Source organism: Mus pahari, chromosome 5, assembly GCF_900095145.1.
Source record: "Mus pahari chromosome 5, PAHARI_EIJ_v1.1, whole genome shotgun sequence".
NCBI classification, from domain to species: Eukaryota; Metazoa; Chordata; class Mammalia; order Rodentia; family Muridae; genus Mus; species Mus pahari.
In genome coordinates this window covers 147,073,626-147,095,105 of record NC_034594.1, presented here as the reverse complement: position 1 = coordinate 147,095,105, position 21,480 = coordinate 147,073,626, and the positions used below count along the sequence as shown (strand labels likewise).

At 40.2% G+C, this 21,480-nt stretch overlaps 1 protein-coding gene across 1 annotated transcript in view; it reads right to left on the bottom strand.

The window, feature by feature from the left end:
* Positions 1–21,480, bottom strand: part of Fmn2 (formin 2) — a 304,491-nt gene that overhangs the window by 204,798 nt on the left and 78,213 nt on the right. The window contains 2 exon segments of the mRNA XM_021197955.2: positions 1–992; positions 16,355–16,410. Coding sequence (XP_021053614.1) covers positions 1–992; positions 16,355–16,410 — 1,048 coding nt within the window.

The window sequence follows — 21,480 nt, the reverse complement described above, 5'->3', positions numbered from 1 at the left end:
GGAGGAGGAGGGGGTATGCCCACTCCAGGAAGAGGAGGAGGAGGGGGTATGCCCACTCCAGGAAGAGGAGGAGGAGGGGGTATGCCCACTCCAGGTAAAGGAGGTGGAGGAGGTATTCCCATTCCAGGGAGAGGAGGTGGGGGAGGTATTCCTACTCCAGGGAGAGGAGGGGGAGGGGGAGGAGGGGGTATTCCTAGTCCAGGGAGAGGAGTAGGTTGGGGAGGGGCTGGCAGCATTTCTGGTCCCTGTAGACTGCTAAGTTGTAGGGCTGGGGCTGTAGGACTGGGCAGAGCAGGCACTGTTATGTCAGAGAGACAGGGAGGTGGGGGAATTGCCATGCCCAGGCCAGGCATGAAACTGGAGGACTCTGTACAAGGCAGAGGTGGTGCGGGTGGGACATTACAGTTGTTTACAAAGGAGGAGGAAACAGAATGTTCATGGCTGGCTTCCAACTGAGGATGCAGAGAAGGTTGGGAGGGCTGTCCTTGACTATCAGACCCAAGGAGAGGAGGAGGTGGCGGTGGTTGTGATGCACTCTGCATCTGTTGGGCATCCAGCTGTACTGATATCCTCCTTGGAGACACAATCAGAGAAATCTCTGAACAAAATTTTGTCTGAGGTCCAGAGGGTGAGGTTAGAAGGGCTGACTCTCCACTTGGAGCTGCAGGGGTCCCCGAAAGACCCTCAGGTGGTGCCTTTGGAGGTGGCAATGTCAGGATTCTACCTTCTTCTGTTGGGGAAGTCTGTATTGATTTTGCCTCAAGAGTTCTTGGAGGCTGTGCAACCTTCCCATGCAATCCAAGAGCATCTAGACTGACGTCCGCAGTGGCTGTCAATCCATTCTCAAGTCCTGAGAGGCCTCTGGGTCCCTCCAAGTCCAGGGATGGATATTGCTTCTCTAGCTCAGCTATTTTTGTGCGCAGATCCTCAATGGTCTGTTCCAGTTGCTGAATTACAGTTGCCTGCCCTTCAGACTTCACATCGAAAACTTCCTGAGAGACAAGGGCAGTCACAATTAGTAAGATAGTGGAAAAAATACAAATATCTATAGAGGAATGGGAAAATTACAAAGTCACACTTGGACTGCCTCCAGAAATATCCTGCCATGGAAAGATTGTACTGAAATTTCAGGGTGTACCCTCTTTTCTACCCTTGGATTTTAAAGTGGTTCAGACATACTCCCATTGGCTCCTAAAATCTTTGTCTGTCTCACCTTCATACAGTGCCACTGAGGATAGGCTACACTGAGGGTTAGTTTTAAATGTCAACTTATCACAACCTAGAATCACCTGGGAAAAGAGTGTTAAAGAGGAAGTACCTAAATCAAGTTAGCCAGTGGACAAGTCTATGTGTGGTTGCCTTGGTTACTTGCACTGATGTGAGATGGAAGTACCCACCCTGACAGGGCCCTGAACTGTAGATAAGAAAGCTAGCAGAGAAGAGAGAAATGAATGGATGCTCTACTCTAAACTGGGGATGCATCCTGACTAGCTGCTTCAGGTTTCTGCCTTGAGTTCTCCTTAATAATAGACTATAACCCAGAATTATAAGGCATGTATTATTTTTCCCTGATGACTTCATCTTGGAAAGTGTGCTTTATCACAATAACAAAAATAAAACTAGAATAGTACCCAAGAACGGGGAAGGACATTCTACAAAATAAATGTTTGCCTTCCTGACTATGAATTGATGCTATCAGGGCATTCTCCCAGAGACTCTGGAAGTTACTTTTGAATATTAAAGGCAATCGCTAGCTTTTAGAAGTGGTCAGAGTCTCCAATAAGAGTAAGTGATAGGTTATTGACACACAAAACGATGGGCATCCTATTATCACATTTACTACAATTTTAATATTTTACTCAAAGCATTTCAAAAAGTGTTCACTGGTGGTTCTCCAAAAGTCATAAAGATAGACATTTTAAATGGGCAAATGTTGAACGTACATATGTGTACTGGCTAGTTTTGTGTCAACTTGACACAGCTGGAGTTATCACAGAGAAAGGAGCTTCAATTGGGGAAATGCCTCCATGAGATCCAGCTGTAAGGCATTTTCTCAATTACTGATCAAGTTTGGGAGGTCCCCTTGTGGGTGGTGCCATCTCTGGGCTGGTAGTCTTGGGTTCTATAAGAGAGCAGGGGAAGCAAGCCAGTGGAGCAAGCCAGTAAAGAACATCAATTCATGGCCTCTGCATCAGCTCCTGCTTCTTGACCAGCTTGAGTTCCAGTCCTGACTTCTTCAGTGATGAACAGCAATGTGGAAATGTAAGCCGAATAAACCCTTTCCTCCCTAACTTGCTTCTTGGTCATGATGTTTGTGCAGGAATAGGGACCCTGACTAAGACAATATGATTTATATAAACTTAGGCACACACACAAACCCTTACATCATCAATTTCAACAATATCTACACAAAAGACCATAATATTAATATATACAAGTGGAGTCATATTTTCTGTGTAGTCCATGGTAAAAGATATCCCTATTTTATTTACCCTATTTTATTCCCAATTTGACCATTGTACAAATTTCCATGCTATAGTTAGAATGTTAATAAACAAAAGTAACATAACCAAAGTGAAAAACTTGTAACACTGAAACTCGTCTAAACAAATCCTTGACCATTTAGCTTTTTTTCTCTTCACACCAGATTACTCAAATGTGTAGTATCCTCATTTTCCTTGTATGCTGGTAAATGTGGCTTCTAAATATTAATCAGAGTTCTTATCATTTCCACTAGTGGTTATAAAAAGGTTCCTTGAGGAGCCAGTGAGGTGGCTTAGCAAGTAAAGGCATTTATTACCTAATCTGACAACCTGAGCTTGATCCCCAGGACCCACATGCTAGGAAGAGGGAGCCTACTGCTGTCAGTTGCCTTTCACAAGTACACTGTGACATTAATGTGCCTCCACACACATAAACAAATGAGAAAGTAAAAATGTAAGTTTATTGATGAGTGAAATGCAGTAAAAAAAAAAGAAATTACAGAAGAGATTTCCCAAACCCAATACTTAAATGCTATTAACTAAGCTAATCCATTTTTTATCACCACTTTAAATACAGTAAAACCAGAATAAAATCACTGGACACCTAGAAAAATAAAGTGAAAGAAGAAAATGATTTTATTATAATGGCTACACACTGTAACAGCTATTATAGACCTAACAAAGATTTATGTTCCCCATATTCATAGAACATTACTCAAACATACTCAAAGTTAATGACAGTAGGAGTTATAGTAGCAGCAACAGGGAATATTTGAAGATTTTAAAATTCGTAATTACATAGCCAGTCAGTAAGAGGTTAAAAAGAGGCATATTGCACAAGATAGCAGGCAAAGTCTTCTGAAGGGGTTCACTTGGACATGGCTGCAGCCATGTTGGGTTGTGATATCCTGATTATGCTTCTGCAAGCCTCATCAGCCTTCCCTTATAGTTTCCCAGCACACCATAAGAGACAAGACTACTGGAGTGGTATGTGGAGCTTTATGACTGGGCTTTAAAGCTAGGAATGTCCCTGACATTAATATTAGTGTGAAATAAACCAGTTGTGCTCTTGCTTGGATAAAGCCGCATCTGACTTCACCAGTATACACAACTTTACTTCTGACTCTAATCAAGGGGATTTGTTGTTTCTGCTGCTTCTAAGGACCACAGTTCTGCGACTAAGTATCTAATAAATTGTGATCCTCAAGCTGTCTGCTTCCTTTGGTGCCACAGCATCCTGGAACCAGTTCTCACACACTGGGGCTGAACTGCTTAGAATGATCTCTTGAGTGGAATCTGCTCTAGATAATGTTGCAATTATTGGCCTGCCCAACTAAATGCTCCCTTCTGTTTGTAGCAATAGGAAAATGACACTTAAAGATTCCCTTGCAGCTAGGTTTAACCTGTTAGATGTGTCACAGAGAGGTTTAGAGTTGAAAACACTAAGAGCCATGCTGAGTGTGACTGACAATGGGGATTTGTATACTTGAAGCTTCTCTGGAACAAATAAACAACTTACACTCTAATTTGTGACTGTCACCTCAAAATTTTCAAATTTCTGGGTTAATTAAGATTCAAAAGCTGAAATTTTCAGCTTAGAGGAACATCCTTCAAACTTTCCAACTTATCCATTAAAACATTTTACCAAGCATCAAGCCAGTGTGTTCAACTCGTTCAATATCAAAGCCTAATTGGTAGAAATGATACCAATTTTTCAGATTAAGTTGTGTGGGAGAGATGAATTGTTTTCTTTTCCAAAAAAGTAAAATTTAAAAGCTAAATGACCACATCAATTACTTATTTGGGGCTAAGGCTATGGCTCAGTAGTAGCTTATTTGCCAAGTATGCATAAAGTCTTAAATATGAACCATGTAATGAATGGAAAGAAAGAAGAAAAACAAATTTTATCATAGAGAAAGCTATATAAATGTTATAATTAAAATTGTGTTTAGTAAAAACATTTGGGTAAATGTATGATCCTATGATACAGGATTCAAATGATCCATCTTCACTTTTTTCTGATGTTGAGAAACACTACAGCTGAGAGATTAGCCATTTTTCCCCTCACATTGCATTTGCATTGTGTGGCTTAAAACAGCATGAAATCGCTGATAAACTAAACCTGCTAAATATTGAATTACAAGTACAGTTCAGAGAACGGGGTGGTGCTTTGTGAGGAAGGGACAGAACTTAGGACTGAGCTGAACACTTTGAGTATTGAGTTTACTCATTTACTTTATTTGAATTTACTCATTTACTTTGTTTGTGTTTCATGGTACTAGGTACAGAAGCAAGGACCTCATGCACGTTGTACTATTAGCCCTTGCTTTACTGATTTGTCTTTCATTTTGAGGCAGTTTCCACTAAGTTTCCCAGACTGACTTTGAATTTTCTCTGCAGTCCAGACAGTCGTTGAACTTGTAATCTCCCTGCCTTTGAGTAGCTGAGATTACATGGTTGTAACTCTAGGCCTATCTATATATATATTCAGTGTACTAATAGGTATTTTTATGTATTTCATTCACATTTTTAAAATAAAGAGATAAGTAACACACTTAAATAATTTAAAAGTTGGGAAAATAAGGATCTGATAATATAGAAATATACATATTCTTTAAGGTTCAAAGATTTTTCAAGTGTATGGTACAGTAAGAAGTAGAATTTAAAAAATGGTAGAGGAAATAGTGATACAATAAAGTTCCAATAATAAATCTATAATAAGCATCATAACTAGTTATGTGGTACCAATAAGGAACAGAGTTAAGGAATTCTTGAAGATATTAATAATCATACCACAAAGACGTTTTGTTTTGTTTTGTTTTGTTTTGTTTTGTTTTGTTTTGTTTTTGAGGCAGAGATTCTCTGTATAGCCCTGGCTGTCCTGGAACTCACTTTGTAGACCGGGCTGGCCTCGAACTCAGAAATCCACCTGCCTCTGCCTCCCAAGTGCTGGGATTAAAGGCATGCGCCACCACCGCCCAGCTTACAGAACTTTTCTTACAGGTAAGTTTACAGACAAAGAAAAAGGAAGAAAAGATGGGATGAGAGAAATTTTCCTACTTTTTATATTATTTTCACTTCAGAGGAAAAAAAAAAATCACACAATTTTCCAGAATTTGCAATCCCTTTTTGACCATGTTTAACTCATTCTGTGAAATATTAGAAGTTACAATCTTCTTTTTTTTTTTTTCCCATCTTGAAAGCAGAGTAATTAAGCTTTTCTCAAGCCAAAATGTAAGATTTTCAGTTTTCAACTTAGCTAAGAGTCATCAAAGAATCTTATTTGTCCTTCCTTATCCAGGGTTATCTATCAAGTGCTGGCTAGCTCTTGCAGAGGAATAACTCACAGTTCCCATGGCAACCATTTCCATTGAATTCTTCAGGAAAGTTGTATTGCTTGTCAACAGTAATGTTGATTTCTCCATGGGTTATCTTTTTCTTTTTCTTTTTTTTTTAAGGAATTTACATGGTAAATATAGGTCATTATCAACAAAAAGGCCTAGCTGTCCTCTGGCCATGTAAGCAAACATGCTATGCTCAAGCCCACATGAAGAGGAGATCTGCAGAGCTCACCCACTGAAAAAGCTGGCATTCAATCTCTAAGGGATGGCCAGGCACTCCATGGTCCATGAAAAGTCCTCAAGTTAGGAGCCTGTTCCCTGTGTCCAGTGCCTGGAACTTAATCTTCCATCTTTCAGGCTACAACTAGAAGACGTCTATCCAATTCTCAAAGGACTTGACATTGGAGAAATACAGTTTGTTATCTTAGACTTCTACCCTTTACAAAAATGCTCTCGGCATTTCCAGAATTGTGCAACAGTTTACCCAATGTTCATGGCAAGAGCTATAAAAATTACATCACTCTTTTAAAAGAAGGGCAAAGTATAGTTGTGACATTTTACGAAGAATCTATATAAAGGCTATCTCCTTGTAGACCGATTCAGACAAACCTGTTTTAAACAACATAAAAAGCAGCATATTTAGGTATTACCAATTTTGAGATTATCTACGTTTACAAATACTGTTTCAAAACCCTAAATCATCAAGAGCAGTAGACTTTGCTCTCCTATTTGGCTCAAAAATTCTATGCAATCACATAGCCAAAAAATTTCTATTCCTGTATAATCTTAACCGTGGGTGGTGATGGTCAGTTCTTATAAATTGTTTAAACACTTGAATATCGCAAAATACAAAATGCCATTGAGTGAATAAAATGTTTGCCAAAAACATGTTTCCAAGTGCAAGATTATTTGATTCCCAGAAAAAGAACCCATTATAGTAACATTAAGGTTACAATTGTCACAAAAGAAGCCAAGATACATTCAAACAAGTTTTTGCTGAGAAACTATTGGACAAATTTTTAAAGCTTTATTATGTTGTAATAGCATGGTCCTTTCAGAGCCTACAATATAAAAACTACTCACTGGTAAGTTAATACTAAATTGATTTTGTAAATGGTGATATGGGACACATAATTCATTGTCTACCTCACTCAGATTTACAAGTTCTGTTGATTTTAATGTCCCTGTATTGACAAATAAAGACACTACACACTTCTACACAAGCCATATAAATTCTATCCATCATGTTTTGAATTCTACAGGAAAAAAAAAAAAACAACCTAAGGTTTTAGACCAAGCCCATGGCATTCCAAATCTACAATAACTTAATATATGCTAGTCAGGATCCCATAGGAAGTAAATTCAGATTTAAACAAGTATGATTACTTACAAAAAAGTAAAACACAAACAATTTCAAATTTTAGGGCAAATTTCAAGAAAGGAGGAAAATACTAGGACATGTGATATATGAAAAATTATAAATAATTTTTCAAGGGTTTGTTAAAGTGAAACTCATTACAGAAAACAAGAGCTTCTCAGAGTTCAAACTGAATGTATGCAGAGGGATGGAGGGAGGGGGAGGGCAAGACAGGGAGGGAAGGGGAGAGGAAAGAAGGGAGAAAGGGAGGGAGGAAGGGAGGGAGTGCTATGGAATCTGGAGCTGGATACTGGACATCTTTATCATTCTCTGCATTGTCCATTGAGACAGGTTTCTCAGTGGACCTGGAGATTACCCTTTCTTCAGCTGGCCTGGTAGCCATGAAGTCCCAGAAATCACTTTCTCCACCTTACACATAGTACTGGAGTTATGGGTGTACACAGTCAGCCAGACACAGCTTTTAATGTGGGTGCTATGAAGTACTTGGGTCATCAAGCTGCGAGGGAGTGCTCCTCCACTGACATATCTCCCTAGAACCTCCAAACATTATAATAAAATGAATACTAAATTGTTGAAAATTATAATCTACTTAACCCAAAATGAATCTGGTAAAGTCTATGGAACATACATGAGACATATGACATACATGTGAAGAAGACAAGTTAGAAATAAAAACTGGCTAACTGGCCATCTTCTTGTTATTTAGCATAACAGATAATCAATAGACTGAAGCAAAGCCTATAGGCGTTATTGATAAGGAACCCTGGTAGAAGTAATAATATATGTGGGAAAGAGTCAAGGTAACAAGGACCAACAAAAGGAGGGAATCTGCTGCTCTAAGTCACACGCTTTTGGAACTTCCATCCAGCTGTTGAGTCAATATCCTGGCAGACTGCTGGTTCATACCCTAAGAGAGTGCATCACTTCATTTACCCAGACAGTACAAGAAAGAAAAGCACTGCAATGTGTGTGACTCCCTTTCAAGATCTATGGAACGTGCCACCTCCTGAGCACCTATACTAACACCCAACTGCAGTCAAATGCCAGCAAATCCTATCGAAAATCAAATACAGTGCATTAAGACCACTAGTTGGTGATGGAGAGTTCCCTAGACTCTGCCATGCTAGCACAAATGCTCTCCCAAGGCTGCTGATGCTCTTCTCATCAAACACTGTGGCCTTAATCCTGGCTAGGATAATTACTCAAGACTCCTACTCATATGGCTCATAAAACTCTCTTGGCTCCTACAATGCCGGACACGACCTTCTCAGTTTTTTTTTTCTCTAATGCCTTCTCTGCTTTTGCTTTATTGTTTAGTTTTTGCTTTCCAGTAAGAGCAGGGGTTGGGATTTTATCTTTGAGTAACTTAATGGGTGATATACAATCAAGAAATCACTTTCTCATTCACCCGTCTCCCTTCTCTGCTGGCTACTGCCAGTCTTTCCTTCTTATGGCTGCTTCAATCCTGCCATGTGTCCTCGTGGCTTTTGTTGCTACTTTATCTCCCTGCCTTTTGCCTTAAATCTGAACTGTATCTTATCCTCCAACCAACTAGCATGTCCTAAGAGCTCTGAACCCCTGTTAATGGCAGACCAATGTCTCTCATGATGAATAGTCCCAAGAATCACCAGGGGCTTGTTAAACCCAGGTCTGTTGTCTGAATCCCTAGGGTTAGCAATACAATTGCATTTCTAATCAGTCTCCAGTTGATTCCCCTGTGGCTCAGACTAATCTGCACCTGGCACAGTCACCACACCCAGAGCCCCTCCCTCCTTGGTTATCATTTCTATTGTCTCATATAATGTCTCAGCTGAGACTCTCAGCCACCCAGAATTGCACTCCTGACTGGCTCTACTGTGCCTCTCACTGTCATGCCCAGCTTCCTTTGCCAGGAAGTTTACTTCCTTATTAAAAACTTTGGCCTCTGCTTGTTGAGAACACATTAATTTCTCACAAGGCTCATAAGGTCTTTAATGATCTGTATGATGAACATAGCCCATGTCATAGTTAAGATATGAATCGCCCTCTTCCTGAAAGAGTCACCTGTTGATGGTGTGGTCTCCAATTCATAGGGCTATTGAGGAGGAATTGGATTATGAAGGTGCCAAGTTCATCAAAGGATTAATCCATGCATGACCTCCTAACCAGGACACTGAATCTGGTTGGAGGGAGAATATCACTGCTGCGTGTTTCTGGAAGCAATTTTATACTTGTTTGGTAGGCTTTGGTCACCTGTCCACCCAGAATTGAGCCACTTGCCTCCACTGCACACTGTTTCTCTGTGTTCTGTTTCACCAAGCCTGGGCCTAGAAGCAATACAGCCAAGAGACCATGGACTAAAGCCTGAAACCACAAGCTGACATAAGCCTATCCTCCTTTAAACTGTGACTAACACCACATTACCCATCTGGCTTACTGCAGAGGGGATACTGTGAGGCTTAAATAAGATAAACTTAACCTGTGTTCTTCAAACTCATCGTAAGCAAACTCTCTGAACCACAGCTCCCGAGGAAAACACAAGCTTGGATTCCAGATTCCTGCACATCTTGGGTAACATCTTGTCACATGATCCCTGTGTACCCTGTTTTCTTTTTAACGTCCTATTTAAGGATTGTTGTTCATTCACTAACACTGAACACTAACACTGGCCCAGGCACTCTAACTTGTGTTACAACAAAGTCTGACTAACATGTAGTCTAATTACTAGGTCCACCAAGGCCTTCTGACACATAGAAACACCAACAACAGTTTAACACTAAGTGTAAAGCCATTTTAAAGGATGTGCAAGGTGGGTCCTCTAATAAACCGCATAAAGGCTGCTTGCTTACAGACATCCCTTTGTTCAAATTGACCTAGGAAAGTACATACTTCACAGAGCAAGATTTGTAATCACATTGGACAGGTTTGCAAATGATCACAAACACACCACAGAAATGTAAGCACCGCAATCAACTTTAGCCAGTAGGTGAGTTCACAAATACAGAATCCATGAATAATGAGGAGCTCAATTGTAAAGCATTGGCCTGAGCTCGATCCTCAATATTGACTAAAAATAAAAACACCATAGAGACTATCACTCTGCTGTGATATCAACTAACAATCTGAGTGTAGACTATGTGCCTTAAGTTCTTTAGATCTTCACAGACGAATAATACACTTAAATCCCTCAGAGCTCCTCAGGTAGGAATGGTTTATAAGTCCATTTTACAGATGAGGAAACTAAGTCATTGAATGAGGTACTTTCCCTGAGGACAGTCACACCTGTTATACTCACTTCAAATAGCTAACCTTCCACTAGCAGTTCCACTTAAGGTCTGTCATGGTTACAATATGTACAAGTCATGTGTGGAAAATGTTATCTCCCCAAAGCAATTTTGAAAATACCTCAGTTAATGGATGGCATTTGGAGATAATGCTTTGGAGGGTAAATAAGACTGGCTGTCATCACCAGAGTGCAGGGTGTTAGTGGCTTTATGAGAGGAAGAGAAAGCTAGGCTGGCAATTCCAGTCTCCTCATCATGTACTGCCAATCCCTCCGTGCTTTCATAACTGACAAGGCCATGGAGAGAGACATGGAAAAGCTACACTCTTGTGCATTCTAGCCTCCATCCCTGTGAACTACATAAATGCCCTGCCTTCCACAAAATACCCATTTCATCACCTTCCATTTTGAAAAGCTTCCAGAAACAAAGTAAGACGCCGTAGAACAAGGATTGTCTCTCCACAAAACTGGAAGCAGGTTCCTCTGAGGCTTCAGTCTTGTTTTAAAAACGTTTAACCAAAGACTAAGGTTTCTCAAGGCCACATCCTTAGACTGGCTCCATGCTCTCCCTTAGTGTGACTGTGTGAGAAGATGCAAGATCGCCAAAATGTTTTATCTCTTTCAGGAGCAGCTAAAGATAAGGCACAGTCTCTGAATTCTAAGATGGGATCAGAATCCCAGCTTCTGTCATTGCCAGCTAGCAGACAGAGCAAACCTCAGCTCTCGTATGCAGTGAAGAACCCTTGTCATATTCAGTCCTGGACTCTCCCAAGCTTCTTCTCATGCTCAGCTCTCCCCGTTGTTCCTCCTTCAGCCCTTTAAAACATTCATCTGTGCAATCCACAGCTGACTTCGGTTCACAGTGGAATTTCCCCCTACTGTAGTCACTGCCGCTGACTAAGATCTGTCCCTAACACCCTCATCAGTGTCTGCTTCTGCTTCACTCTGACTGGTCTAGAAAAACTGGGATTTGTGCTCAAGACAACAGCCCTACAGCCCACATCCTCTGTGAGGACATTTTCTACAACTGCTCAAAGATGTGCCCTTTGCTCCATCTCATCAGCATGGTCATCATGTATTGATTCATTCATCAAACATTTCTCTGGGCTTCGTCTATCTGCCCGACTGTGCAGATACTGAAGGGACAAAAGAAAGTGCAGACAGTATTATCTTTATGGGGCTCAATCCCTGTACATATGCCCAATGATTCCAGACAGAAGGCATGGGCACAGCAGTTACAGTGTAAGGACTCCAAAGGACTTTGGAACATGAGGCTTTTCACATAGTGTGTGAGAGGCAGTCAAGATGGGACAATTTGGGCATCTGAGGGTACACGAGAACCATTCAAGGGAAGATGGGAAGGATAGTAGAGTCTTGAGGAAATGACTTATTTTTCCCTAGACCAAGCTGAATCAGGAGGAAAGACGGTGAGAGATAAAGCTAAGAGGGCAATGGCAGGAGGGAGACTCTATATGTCAAACTCACAGGCCTGAAACCTTTTAGAGACACAGTGAACAGTCCTTGAGTAAGTCTAAGCAGATATCAGGGGTAAAACAGTTTGTGTTTTCAGAAAGATAACTCTGGGGCAGTGTGCAGGAAGGGATTAGAAGGGGTCAAGATGGGAAGTAAGGGGATCCACAAGGAGATAGTCCAGATAACAATGACTATAATCCAGATAACACTGGGGTCTGGGCTCAATCATTGCCCAGTTGCATGCCCTGGGCCAGAGGCCACCAGCAAAGGTCAAGTCTCCACAGGAGAAGTAAATTAATCTGCCTGTCAATTCACCTGCACAATAGTCACCCTAATGCCAAGTTCACTTCTAGTTCTTCATCTCTACTAGTCTGCTCCATCTGCAACATTCTTCTTCCTATACTTGTGCAAATTAAGTCAATCAGAAAATTATCTTCCTACAAAACTCTTCTTCTAATTTACAGTCTCTCTACAACTTTTCATTTCTTTAATTACTCCAATACTCTACCATATACATTAAATATCTTGGCAGTTAGAACTGTATCTTTTAAGTTGGTTTGTAGCTATATGGAAAAGATACTATCCTATAACTGAAATGACTACTTCTTTTTGTTCTTCTTCTTCTTTTAAAATATATATTATTCTTATTTTCTGAAATTGAAATGCAACTCCCACTTTAGTAAACCAGCAGAATTCCTGACTACCTTGTAAATATTTGTCCTTTTATACCCACAGAGAAGGGTAGGTCTCACCTCTCATCCAGGAAACATCTTACAGCGGATGGAAATCATTACAGAAAACCACAACCAACCAAATGCAGAGGACAAGTGATTTAGGGGTACTCAGCAACAACTGGTACATCTATAACACAACTCCTGCGACTAATGCTCAACGATCTAGGCAGAAGGGTGGGCAGAAAGATACGAAAGCTAGAGGAGCTAGAAATTTCCTTTGAGAATTCATCTCTTAGAATATCAGCTACATTCACACAGTCTCATCCACATGGCAGCCGGAACAAGACCCAAACAAAGACAACACCAATAGACATGTTTACATGTTTACATGAAGGGGGTCATATTGCCCTATAAAAGTCTTTTCATTTTTCCCTCCTGTCTCCTACAAATGTCCTAGTTCACGGCAGATCAGGAGATGTTTAATCATGAGGAAAGCATTCGTAAGTAAGCAAGGCATTCTCCTTAGTTACTATTCCATCAGATTAGCATCCTCAACTTTGTGTCCTGTCTCCCATATAAATGTTGCATGACACGCACTGATTTTACACCATCTAAATCTCAACTGTTGGCTCCAGTGTAGCTCTAAGCCCTCATGACTCTGGGAGAAAACAAAATACTATGTGGCATCCATTTCTTTTTCCACGTCCTAAACACACATTCTAACTGCTTCCCAGATGTTGACTCCTTCTCGGTTTTAAAAACCAATAGCTAAGAACTGGGCCTGGAAGCCTACACCTTTAATCATGTGAGAGGCAGTTGCAAATGGGTCTCTATGGATCTGGGGCCAGCCTAATCAATATAGTGAGTTGCAGGCTAGACAGTGTACACAGTCAGACTCTGACTTGAAACAACAAACACCTGATGAGTATCTCCTCCTGCTTCTGATATTAAAATAACTACACTGATGCCCTTGTAGTGTCCATAAAACAAAAATGTTCTTTCCAGAAAAGTTATGTCTTCCCTGGTCCACGGTGTGGTAAATTCTCTCTCCAGGGTTTCCAGCTCTATGTCTGCATCTCTGCCAGGGAGTATCTGTGCTTTTCTTCTTCCTAACTACCTGTACACCCTGAGACTCACTATCTAAACACTGCTACCATGTTTAGTGAGCACCTAAAGTGATCATAAACTGAGTTGGGCCTGAAGGAAAACTGTCCCACGCTCTCTAAATTAGTCCTCCTTCCCTTTAGACCCATTTTTCATACCCTGGTTTTATTGTGGCCATTGATTCATCATCGGGTGTTAAAAGGGTTTCCTACTTATATTGTAGCTTAAATACCACACTGTATTTGTGAAAGGTGAGATGTTCTATTTTAACATTGTCTTCTTCCTTAAGTACCTGTGCGCAGATCCTAGTGCTGCAAAAGTGCTTCAGAGGTAGTGTGTGGCTTCTGGGGATGTGGGATGCTTAGAATTAATAGCTACAGATCAGAATAACACTCAAAATTCACTCAACAAATTCCATATAGTTTCAGTGGAGAGGACGGGCACCTGAACACAGGCGAGGACGGCAACAGAGGCCTGGCTAATTCTCAGAATAATGTAGCGACACAGGATGGCCTAGCAAAACACTCCTGAACATCACCCACACAACTGGACAGGAGCGGTCTTTTCCTGCTGTTGTGGTAATTTACAGAGGTGCAGAGCTGCCCTCTAGTGACCAGGATGCGAACTGCTAGGGGTTTCATCCACAAAAATATGTTAGCCCCTACACTAAAATTAATACATACAATTTAACACAAAGTTATGGTAAAAATTCAAAAGTTAGAGACAAAGGCCAAATAATAGACTTCTCTGTCTCTATTATAAACATTCCACTCCCATAAAAGGTGTAGTTTAGAAATAATAGAATAACTTTTATAATGAAATGATGAAATAATGAAATGATATTTGGAGGCACTAACAGCAACTCCCTAAATCTACAAGACCTGTAAGATGTATGCTTTGAGCATAGGTATTTCTTATAGCCCCTCTTCTGGGTCTACTTTTATGTGAATAACGCTCAGGTGACTGTTCTGTAGCATCTCATTGGTGGTTGGTAACACGGTAGGCAATTTTAAAGTATTGCTGTAAGGACTACATAGGTCGAAGAATATGTGCAGAAGTACTCAACCCAGGTCCTCCACAAAGAGCAGCAAGTGTTCTTAAATGTTCTCAGTGTATCTCCAGCTCCAGTAGGAGAGTTTGTTTGTTTGCCATTGTCTAGTTTACTCTTCTGTTTTCATCATTTTAGTTTTCTCTGGTTCACCATAAATGAATTATTGCAGCTAATTAAATAAATAATCAGAGGCTTAGCCCAGCAGGCATTTCCAGGGCACCCAGGGCAATATGGGTCTCCCCTCATAAAACAAAACAAAACAAAACAGAAACAAACACAAACACAAACCAACAACCAGCAAGTTAGGAGAGCTATTATGACTATGTCCTCAAAAAGAAATTTAATTCTGAACAAACACTAAAAGCTCATCTTGCTGGTATTGTGTAGAGAATCTGGAGATTGTCTGATTCTGAGCTAACCCCACAACCCGATCTCGCTTCCAGGAGGAGCACAAGTTTAATGTAACAATAAACTTATTTTAAAACAGAGCCCCGTCTTAACTTTGAAGATTTCTCAAATTCTCGAGTTTGGACAGGAGAACATCACGTCCTATATAATCTACGAATGCCAATACACATTACCCAGAAACCAAGATAGGTTTAGAATTCAAGTAAGATTCCTCTCATTTTCCATAGGCCAGACTTAACAGAATGTGTCTCATTTCTGTTACCATACAATGTAGACTAGCTTATTTTCCTCATGCAGTATGAAACCATTCTTAAAAGCATAGTTAGGAATAATTATAAGTAATTTCAACAATTTCTTGTATATCCAAAAAAGTAACTGCTATCAATAGTCAATGTTCTATAAGATGTTTCTTTTCTGGACATTTTCAGTAATTCATTTCTGTGTGTATGTGAATGGATTGCACACATGTCAGAGCATGTGTGTGCAGGTGCATACATATAGGGACCATAAGTCTACATCAGGTGTCTTCCTTAATTACTCTCTGCCTTTTCTGGGTCTCTTATGGAAGCGTAAACTCACCAATTTGACTACACCAGTGAGTTTCCAGGCTCTATCTGTCTCTTCATCCCCAGAATGGGGATTACAGATATAGGTAGTAATAGATGAAAGGGTCTGAAAAGATACCATCAAATGTCCCATCCTCTGAAGGAATTTAAGAGTTGTAATGACTCAGTGACATAGTCATTACCAAAACATGCACAAAGGCCTTGTTCCCAACCACAGCATGATGGAAAGTTGTCTTACTAGATATTAGGCAGGCCATGCCAAAAATCATTTTAGAGACTACTCCTGGGATATGCTTAGATACATCAACACACAAACATTTCCTCAGGTGGCCTGGAGTTTCGCTGCAGATAGCAAATGCCGGCACCAACCCTCCGGTTCGATATATAATAATATAGATCTGCAAAGTTAGGGCTGCTCTCTAGTTGGAGGCTGAATGGGATTGCAAAATGTAAATGAAAACAAGCATTTCCCTACACCTCAGTAGATTCCCCTGTGAGCTAATACGGGGGCAGCCCAGCCATCTGTACTAAGAGGAATGTCAGTCACAGTACTATCACTGTTTTAAGGTGAATAACAGAAATGGGGATTTGTCATCCTAATAATGTTCTCTTACCTGCTGGATACCATCTGAGCATTTTTTCGGGCTTTCCAAAATAGAGGATTGAGGTTCTGGAATGGAGAGGAAGCAGACAGTCAGACAGTTAACACCTTAAAGAACAACATTTCCCATTTTTTCAGTTAAAAGCTAAAGCTTCCACTAGATATAAGTCTCTCACAGTGTATAGCAAGACGACTCAGCCTTTTTTTTTTTCTAGTTCGATTAGCACGGTGAGAGAATGTGGCTGCTTTCCATAAACACATGATGACATTTGTGTCGTTGGCTATTTTACAAATAGCAGGAGCTCTGTGCTCTGTTCTGCATGCCAGTCTGAATGACTTTTCTCAATTGTTCTTTACTCCCACCACCACCACCACCAACAAAAGTCCCTGCTTAGAAGTTTTCAACTGTATTATTCACTTAGTGAAAGTTCATATATAATAGGATCATCTCAGTCTTGAAGCACAGGATTTTAAAGGCTTTAAATATGACAAATTGAGGTCTGATTTTAGTGAGGGATGACAAATACTGCCACCAAGAGGCAGGAGTAAGAATGGATTCTGAAGGGATTTTTTTTTTTTTTTTTTTTTTTTTTCCAGTCTTCCCAGCCATTTGAGATCTTATGGGATCATACTGGAAATACACTAGGATAAACAAGACTAGAGAGTCCGTTGTTGCTGGTTTTGTTGCTGTTGTTGTTGTTGTTTATGCTGGAGGACAGTATCTTCTAAGTAAAGCTAATGTGAAAATTTAGGAATCTAAACATAAAGACTCTCACCCATCCTCTGCCTGTTAGAGAGGTACAGCTCACTCAGTGAATGAGTTTAAGTCTGGCCTATTCAGGACAGCTGTATAGCCTAGACATTGCCAATAACACAGATCAGACGTTGTTCGTCAGTGTCGTAACTGATGCATGCAATGGCGATACAGAAAAATATGGTACAGAGTTTGAAGAGCATAACGCATTTGAGGCTGCCTTTGAAGTTTGCTTTGTACCCAGATGAGCGTCACAGCCTCCGCCCAGGTTCTCTGGCCCTGTGTCACCTGCCTATGATTTTCACCTCTGTAAACACCCCACACCTTTGCCACTAGCTCATTATGCCCTTACCCACATGACCATCTTCTAAGATGAAACGTACACTCTTCTATCCTTCCACGGGGCCACAAAGGCCACCGCGGCTGCTGTTTCCCGATTCCTGAGACCTGCACTGTCACCCTTCTGTGATTGCTTGGTCCATTCTCTGAGAATTTGCTCTGAGCTCCCTGTGTGTGATGTTATAGTTATGTCCTCCTACAGCCCCGGGACTCCTGATCCCCAGCCCTTTCATGTTCCATAGGCTAGGTCCTCACACCCTACCATCCTCAGTTCACCCTTTTGCTACCTATCTGTTACTGCATCTTATCTTTTGGAAACACAACAAGATTCCCCAAAGACTTATCTTTCCAAGGCTTTGATTTCAAGTTGGTGATGTTGAGAGGTTGGGGGAACTTTAGAAGATGAGGCAGGACAGGCAACTTTGAGCATCCCTTAAAGGAAGTAATGAGATTCTATACCTCACCTTTCTCTGCTTCCCAATTGTTAAAAGTGCTCTGATTCACCATGGACCGCCCTGCCGCCTACCCACAACGCACTGCCTCACCACAGATCCAAAATCATGGAACCAAGACACCAAAATTAGAAACCTTTGAAATCATGACCCCAAATAATTTTCCACCCTTTGATTTTTATCAGGTGCTTTTTGTAATATTGAAAACTAGCTAATACACTCTGCCACAGCCTTCACCCCATGGAAGCGGGTCCTTTGGTTGGATGTGCCCCTCCTGTTGTGATACAGAACAGTGCTTGCCAGCAGTAAGGGCTTAAAGTAGTCCAGACTGAATATGAGAATGAAAACAAATGAAGCATTGTATCAAGACAAGAAATAGTGCCACCATTAAAAGGGGGGAGGGTTGGAGGGGGTAACCTTTTTAGGGAGGAGTCATGTTTCCTTAAGAGGTAGCATAGCTCAGCCTTCTATCTAGTTATTTCTTGTACTTCATTTAAAATTATATCTTTAAAAACAAAAAACAGAAAATAGCACGAAACAGCACATCCAACATGTGAGCAGGGGCAGGGGTTAGATTATAAGCAGGTGCGTTTAAAACGGAACCGTTGCTCCAGACAGCATTATTTCAGCAGGCTAATCAAAAGCAGGTATTCTCCTTGTGTTGAACTTGATACCAGAGTCATCTCCATTTGAACAGAGATCTTTTGCTTGAAAGCTAATCAACAGTTAATAAAGCAAATCCAAAATATGCTTCCATCTTCTGCACTTTATCTCAGGGACCCACAAACAAAGCCTGACTTAGAAGACACAGAAGAAAGGATCTTTTTGTCTTTCTATTTAAATAGTACAGTAAGAGCAAATAGATCTCCTACTTATCCTCCATGATTTTTGTTTGCTTGCTTGTTTATTTCCATATTAGAGATGTACACAAGGATCACTAGCTTCTCTCTCTCTCTCTCTCTCTCTCTCTCTCTCTCTCTCTCTCTCTCTCTCTCTCCCTCCCTCCCCTCTGAGACTAGAGGGGTCTCGATCAAATACCAGAATAGATTAAAAGTCAACCCAAAGAGTACACTTTGAGGGGACATTCAAAACTGCCTCCACCAGCTGGGCGTGGTGGTGCATGCCTTTAATCCCAGCACTTGGGAGGCAGAGGCAGGCGGATTTCTGATTTCAAGGCTAGCCTGGTCTACAAAGTGAGTTCTAGGACAGCCAGGGCTACACAGAGAAAGCCTGTCTCGAAAACAAACCAAACCAAAAAACAACAACAAAAACTGCCACCACCAGTCCAAAAATACAAAATACACCTCCGAAAACTGAAGTTGATATTGTTAAGAAATTTTACATTGTAAGTAATATGCATAGAGTTAGAATTCCTTGAACTACATTTTCCTTTCTGAAATACACCAGCTCGGTTCAAATCTAGTTAATTTAAGAGACAGAAAATTTACTGAGTAGAATTTAAATTGCATGCATTATGATTGAAGTCCCATACATGGTAGATGATTTTAATTCTAATATATATGTCTCAGGCAGGTAAAAAATGGGGGAGGATTTAACATGTTCTATGTAGGCTTATGCATATGTCCTTGTCTGACTCTTTGATAGTCGAGCTATCCATCGTTGCCAACAGAATATATCTATACTCGAAACACAGGATATATCTATACTCTATCTCCACACCCCCCATACCATGCACACAAGCGCACACAAGCATATGCCCCCCCACACACACACACACACAAATACTCAGATACACAGTCCATCCTTCTATCTCTGGATTGTGTGACAGAGAGACAGAGAACAAACACCTCATTCTTGGTACTCCTGCATTATCTAAAGAGTTTAAAAGGATTTGGACAAAACAGAAATGGGCCAGCAATACCACGCTGCAGAACATCATACAACACTTGTTTGGAAATTTTTGTTTTTATTTATGTGTACATGCATATATCTGGTTTTGTGAATGCCACTGTGTGTCAGTGACTATGGATGATAGTGAAAGGTGCACACTCTGGACCTGGTGTGAGCGGTTGTGAGTTAGTGAATACTAAACTCAGGAAGAACAAGCACTCACTCTTTATCACTTTTCCATCTCTCCAGATCTTCAAATTCCATAAGAGATATATCTTCTTTATAGTAGAGGCTAGAAAATGTTTGCTTCCCTAAGCAACTGTTGCTTTCAAGGTCATGGCAACTAAAGATGACACACAACTGTTCAAGCTTCCCTTTCCAACTTTGAAATTAAGGAATACATTTCTGACTACCTTACAATATTGCAGATTCTTTTCAGATACACTGCAGAGAGCTAATCTAACCCAGATTCATTTTATTACTTCATCCTAAATTTATTTTCATTTGATCCATCTCCCTTTGTGATCTTTTTTTCCCTCTTTGGTTTGGTGTTGTAGCTATTAAAGAAGTTTGCTTTTTCATATCTGAATGGTACTGAGGAGTAAGCCCTGAAGGAAGAGCTGTTGATGGGAAGTTTTATAAGTGAAGTTGGATGAACTATCTATTCCAACACAGAAATCTAAGAAACATTAAGAAAAAAATCAAGGCAATATATTTCTAGAATATATATAACTCCTCAGCTACTGTGTCTAAAGTTGCGAAATGGTTGAAATTCTAAACAACAACAACAACAAAAAATCAAAGGTCCCCTTATAAAAATCAACAAACTTAATAGGCATAAAATCAACAAAATTAAAAAGGATAAAAATGAGCATATGAATGTGATGGGAAACCAATCTTAAAGTTGAGAAAGTATATTTGCAACATAGAAGAAAAGGCTAAGAATGTGACTGAGACATTCAGTAAGGACATTGAAACCAAGACAATAATAAACAAACAAACAAACAAACAAACAAAAACCCAACCAGACAAAACAAATATAGGCAATGAAAACATCAACACACAAAGATCACAGTTGAATACATCACTAGGTCAAAAAAAAAAAAAGGAGTGACAAGACAAAGTCAAGGAAATGTGACATTTCACAGTCAACAAAGAATAAAGGGGACTAGAAATTATAGTGACTTTCAGGAAGTCAAGTAAGCCATCATCTCCTGATTCTGGCCCCACTTGTATCCTGGTCAAGCTAAAATTCAGGGGACCACTTTCAATCTGTTCTCAGCCAAAGATGGATAATGTTTCTAAAGGATTGCCAAATAGTAAAGAAAAGTTTTAGCAACGCAGTCAGAAAAGCTGTAAAACATACAGTAGGGACATTGAAATATTATGCCAACTATTGATGCAAATGAAGGAAAGAAGAGAAAGCATTGTTCCAAGGACTCTCTATCAAGAAAACTGCTTAAAACAATTGCACCTATACCTATGAATTTCAGCCAATGGTATTTTTAGCCTAAAGACAATCATGCATAATATGGGATAAAAATATTTTCTTGAGTCCTTCCCTTTTTGAAACTAAAATATCTACATTTACATGTTGGATTTTCAGGCACTTTCCTGTCAAAACTCTCTTTTTTTTCTCTGAAGAATTTAATGTGTGGAATACTGCCTGGACTCTTGATCAACTACTGTCTGTGAGTATTTTAGTAAAAAGAGTCTTCCATGAAACAATTTTTTTATATTCTC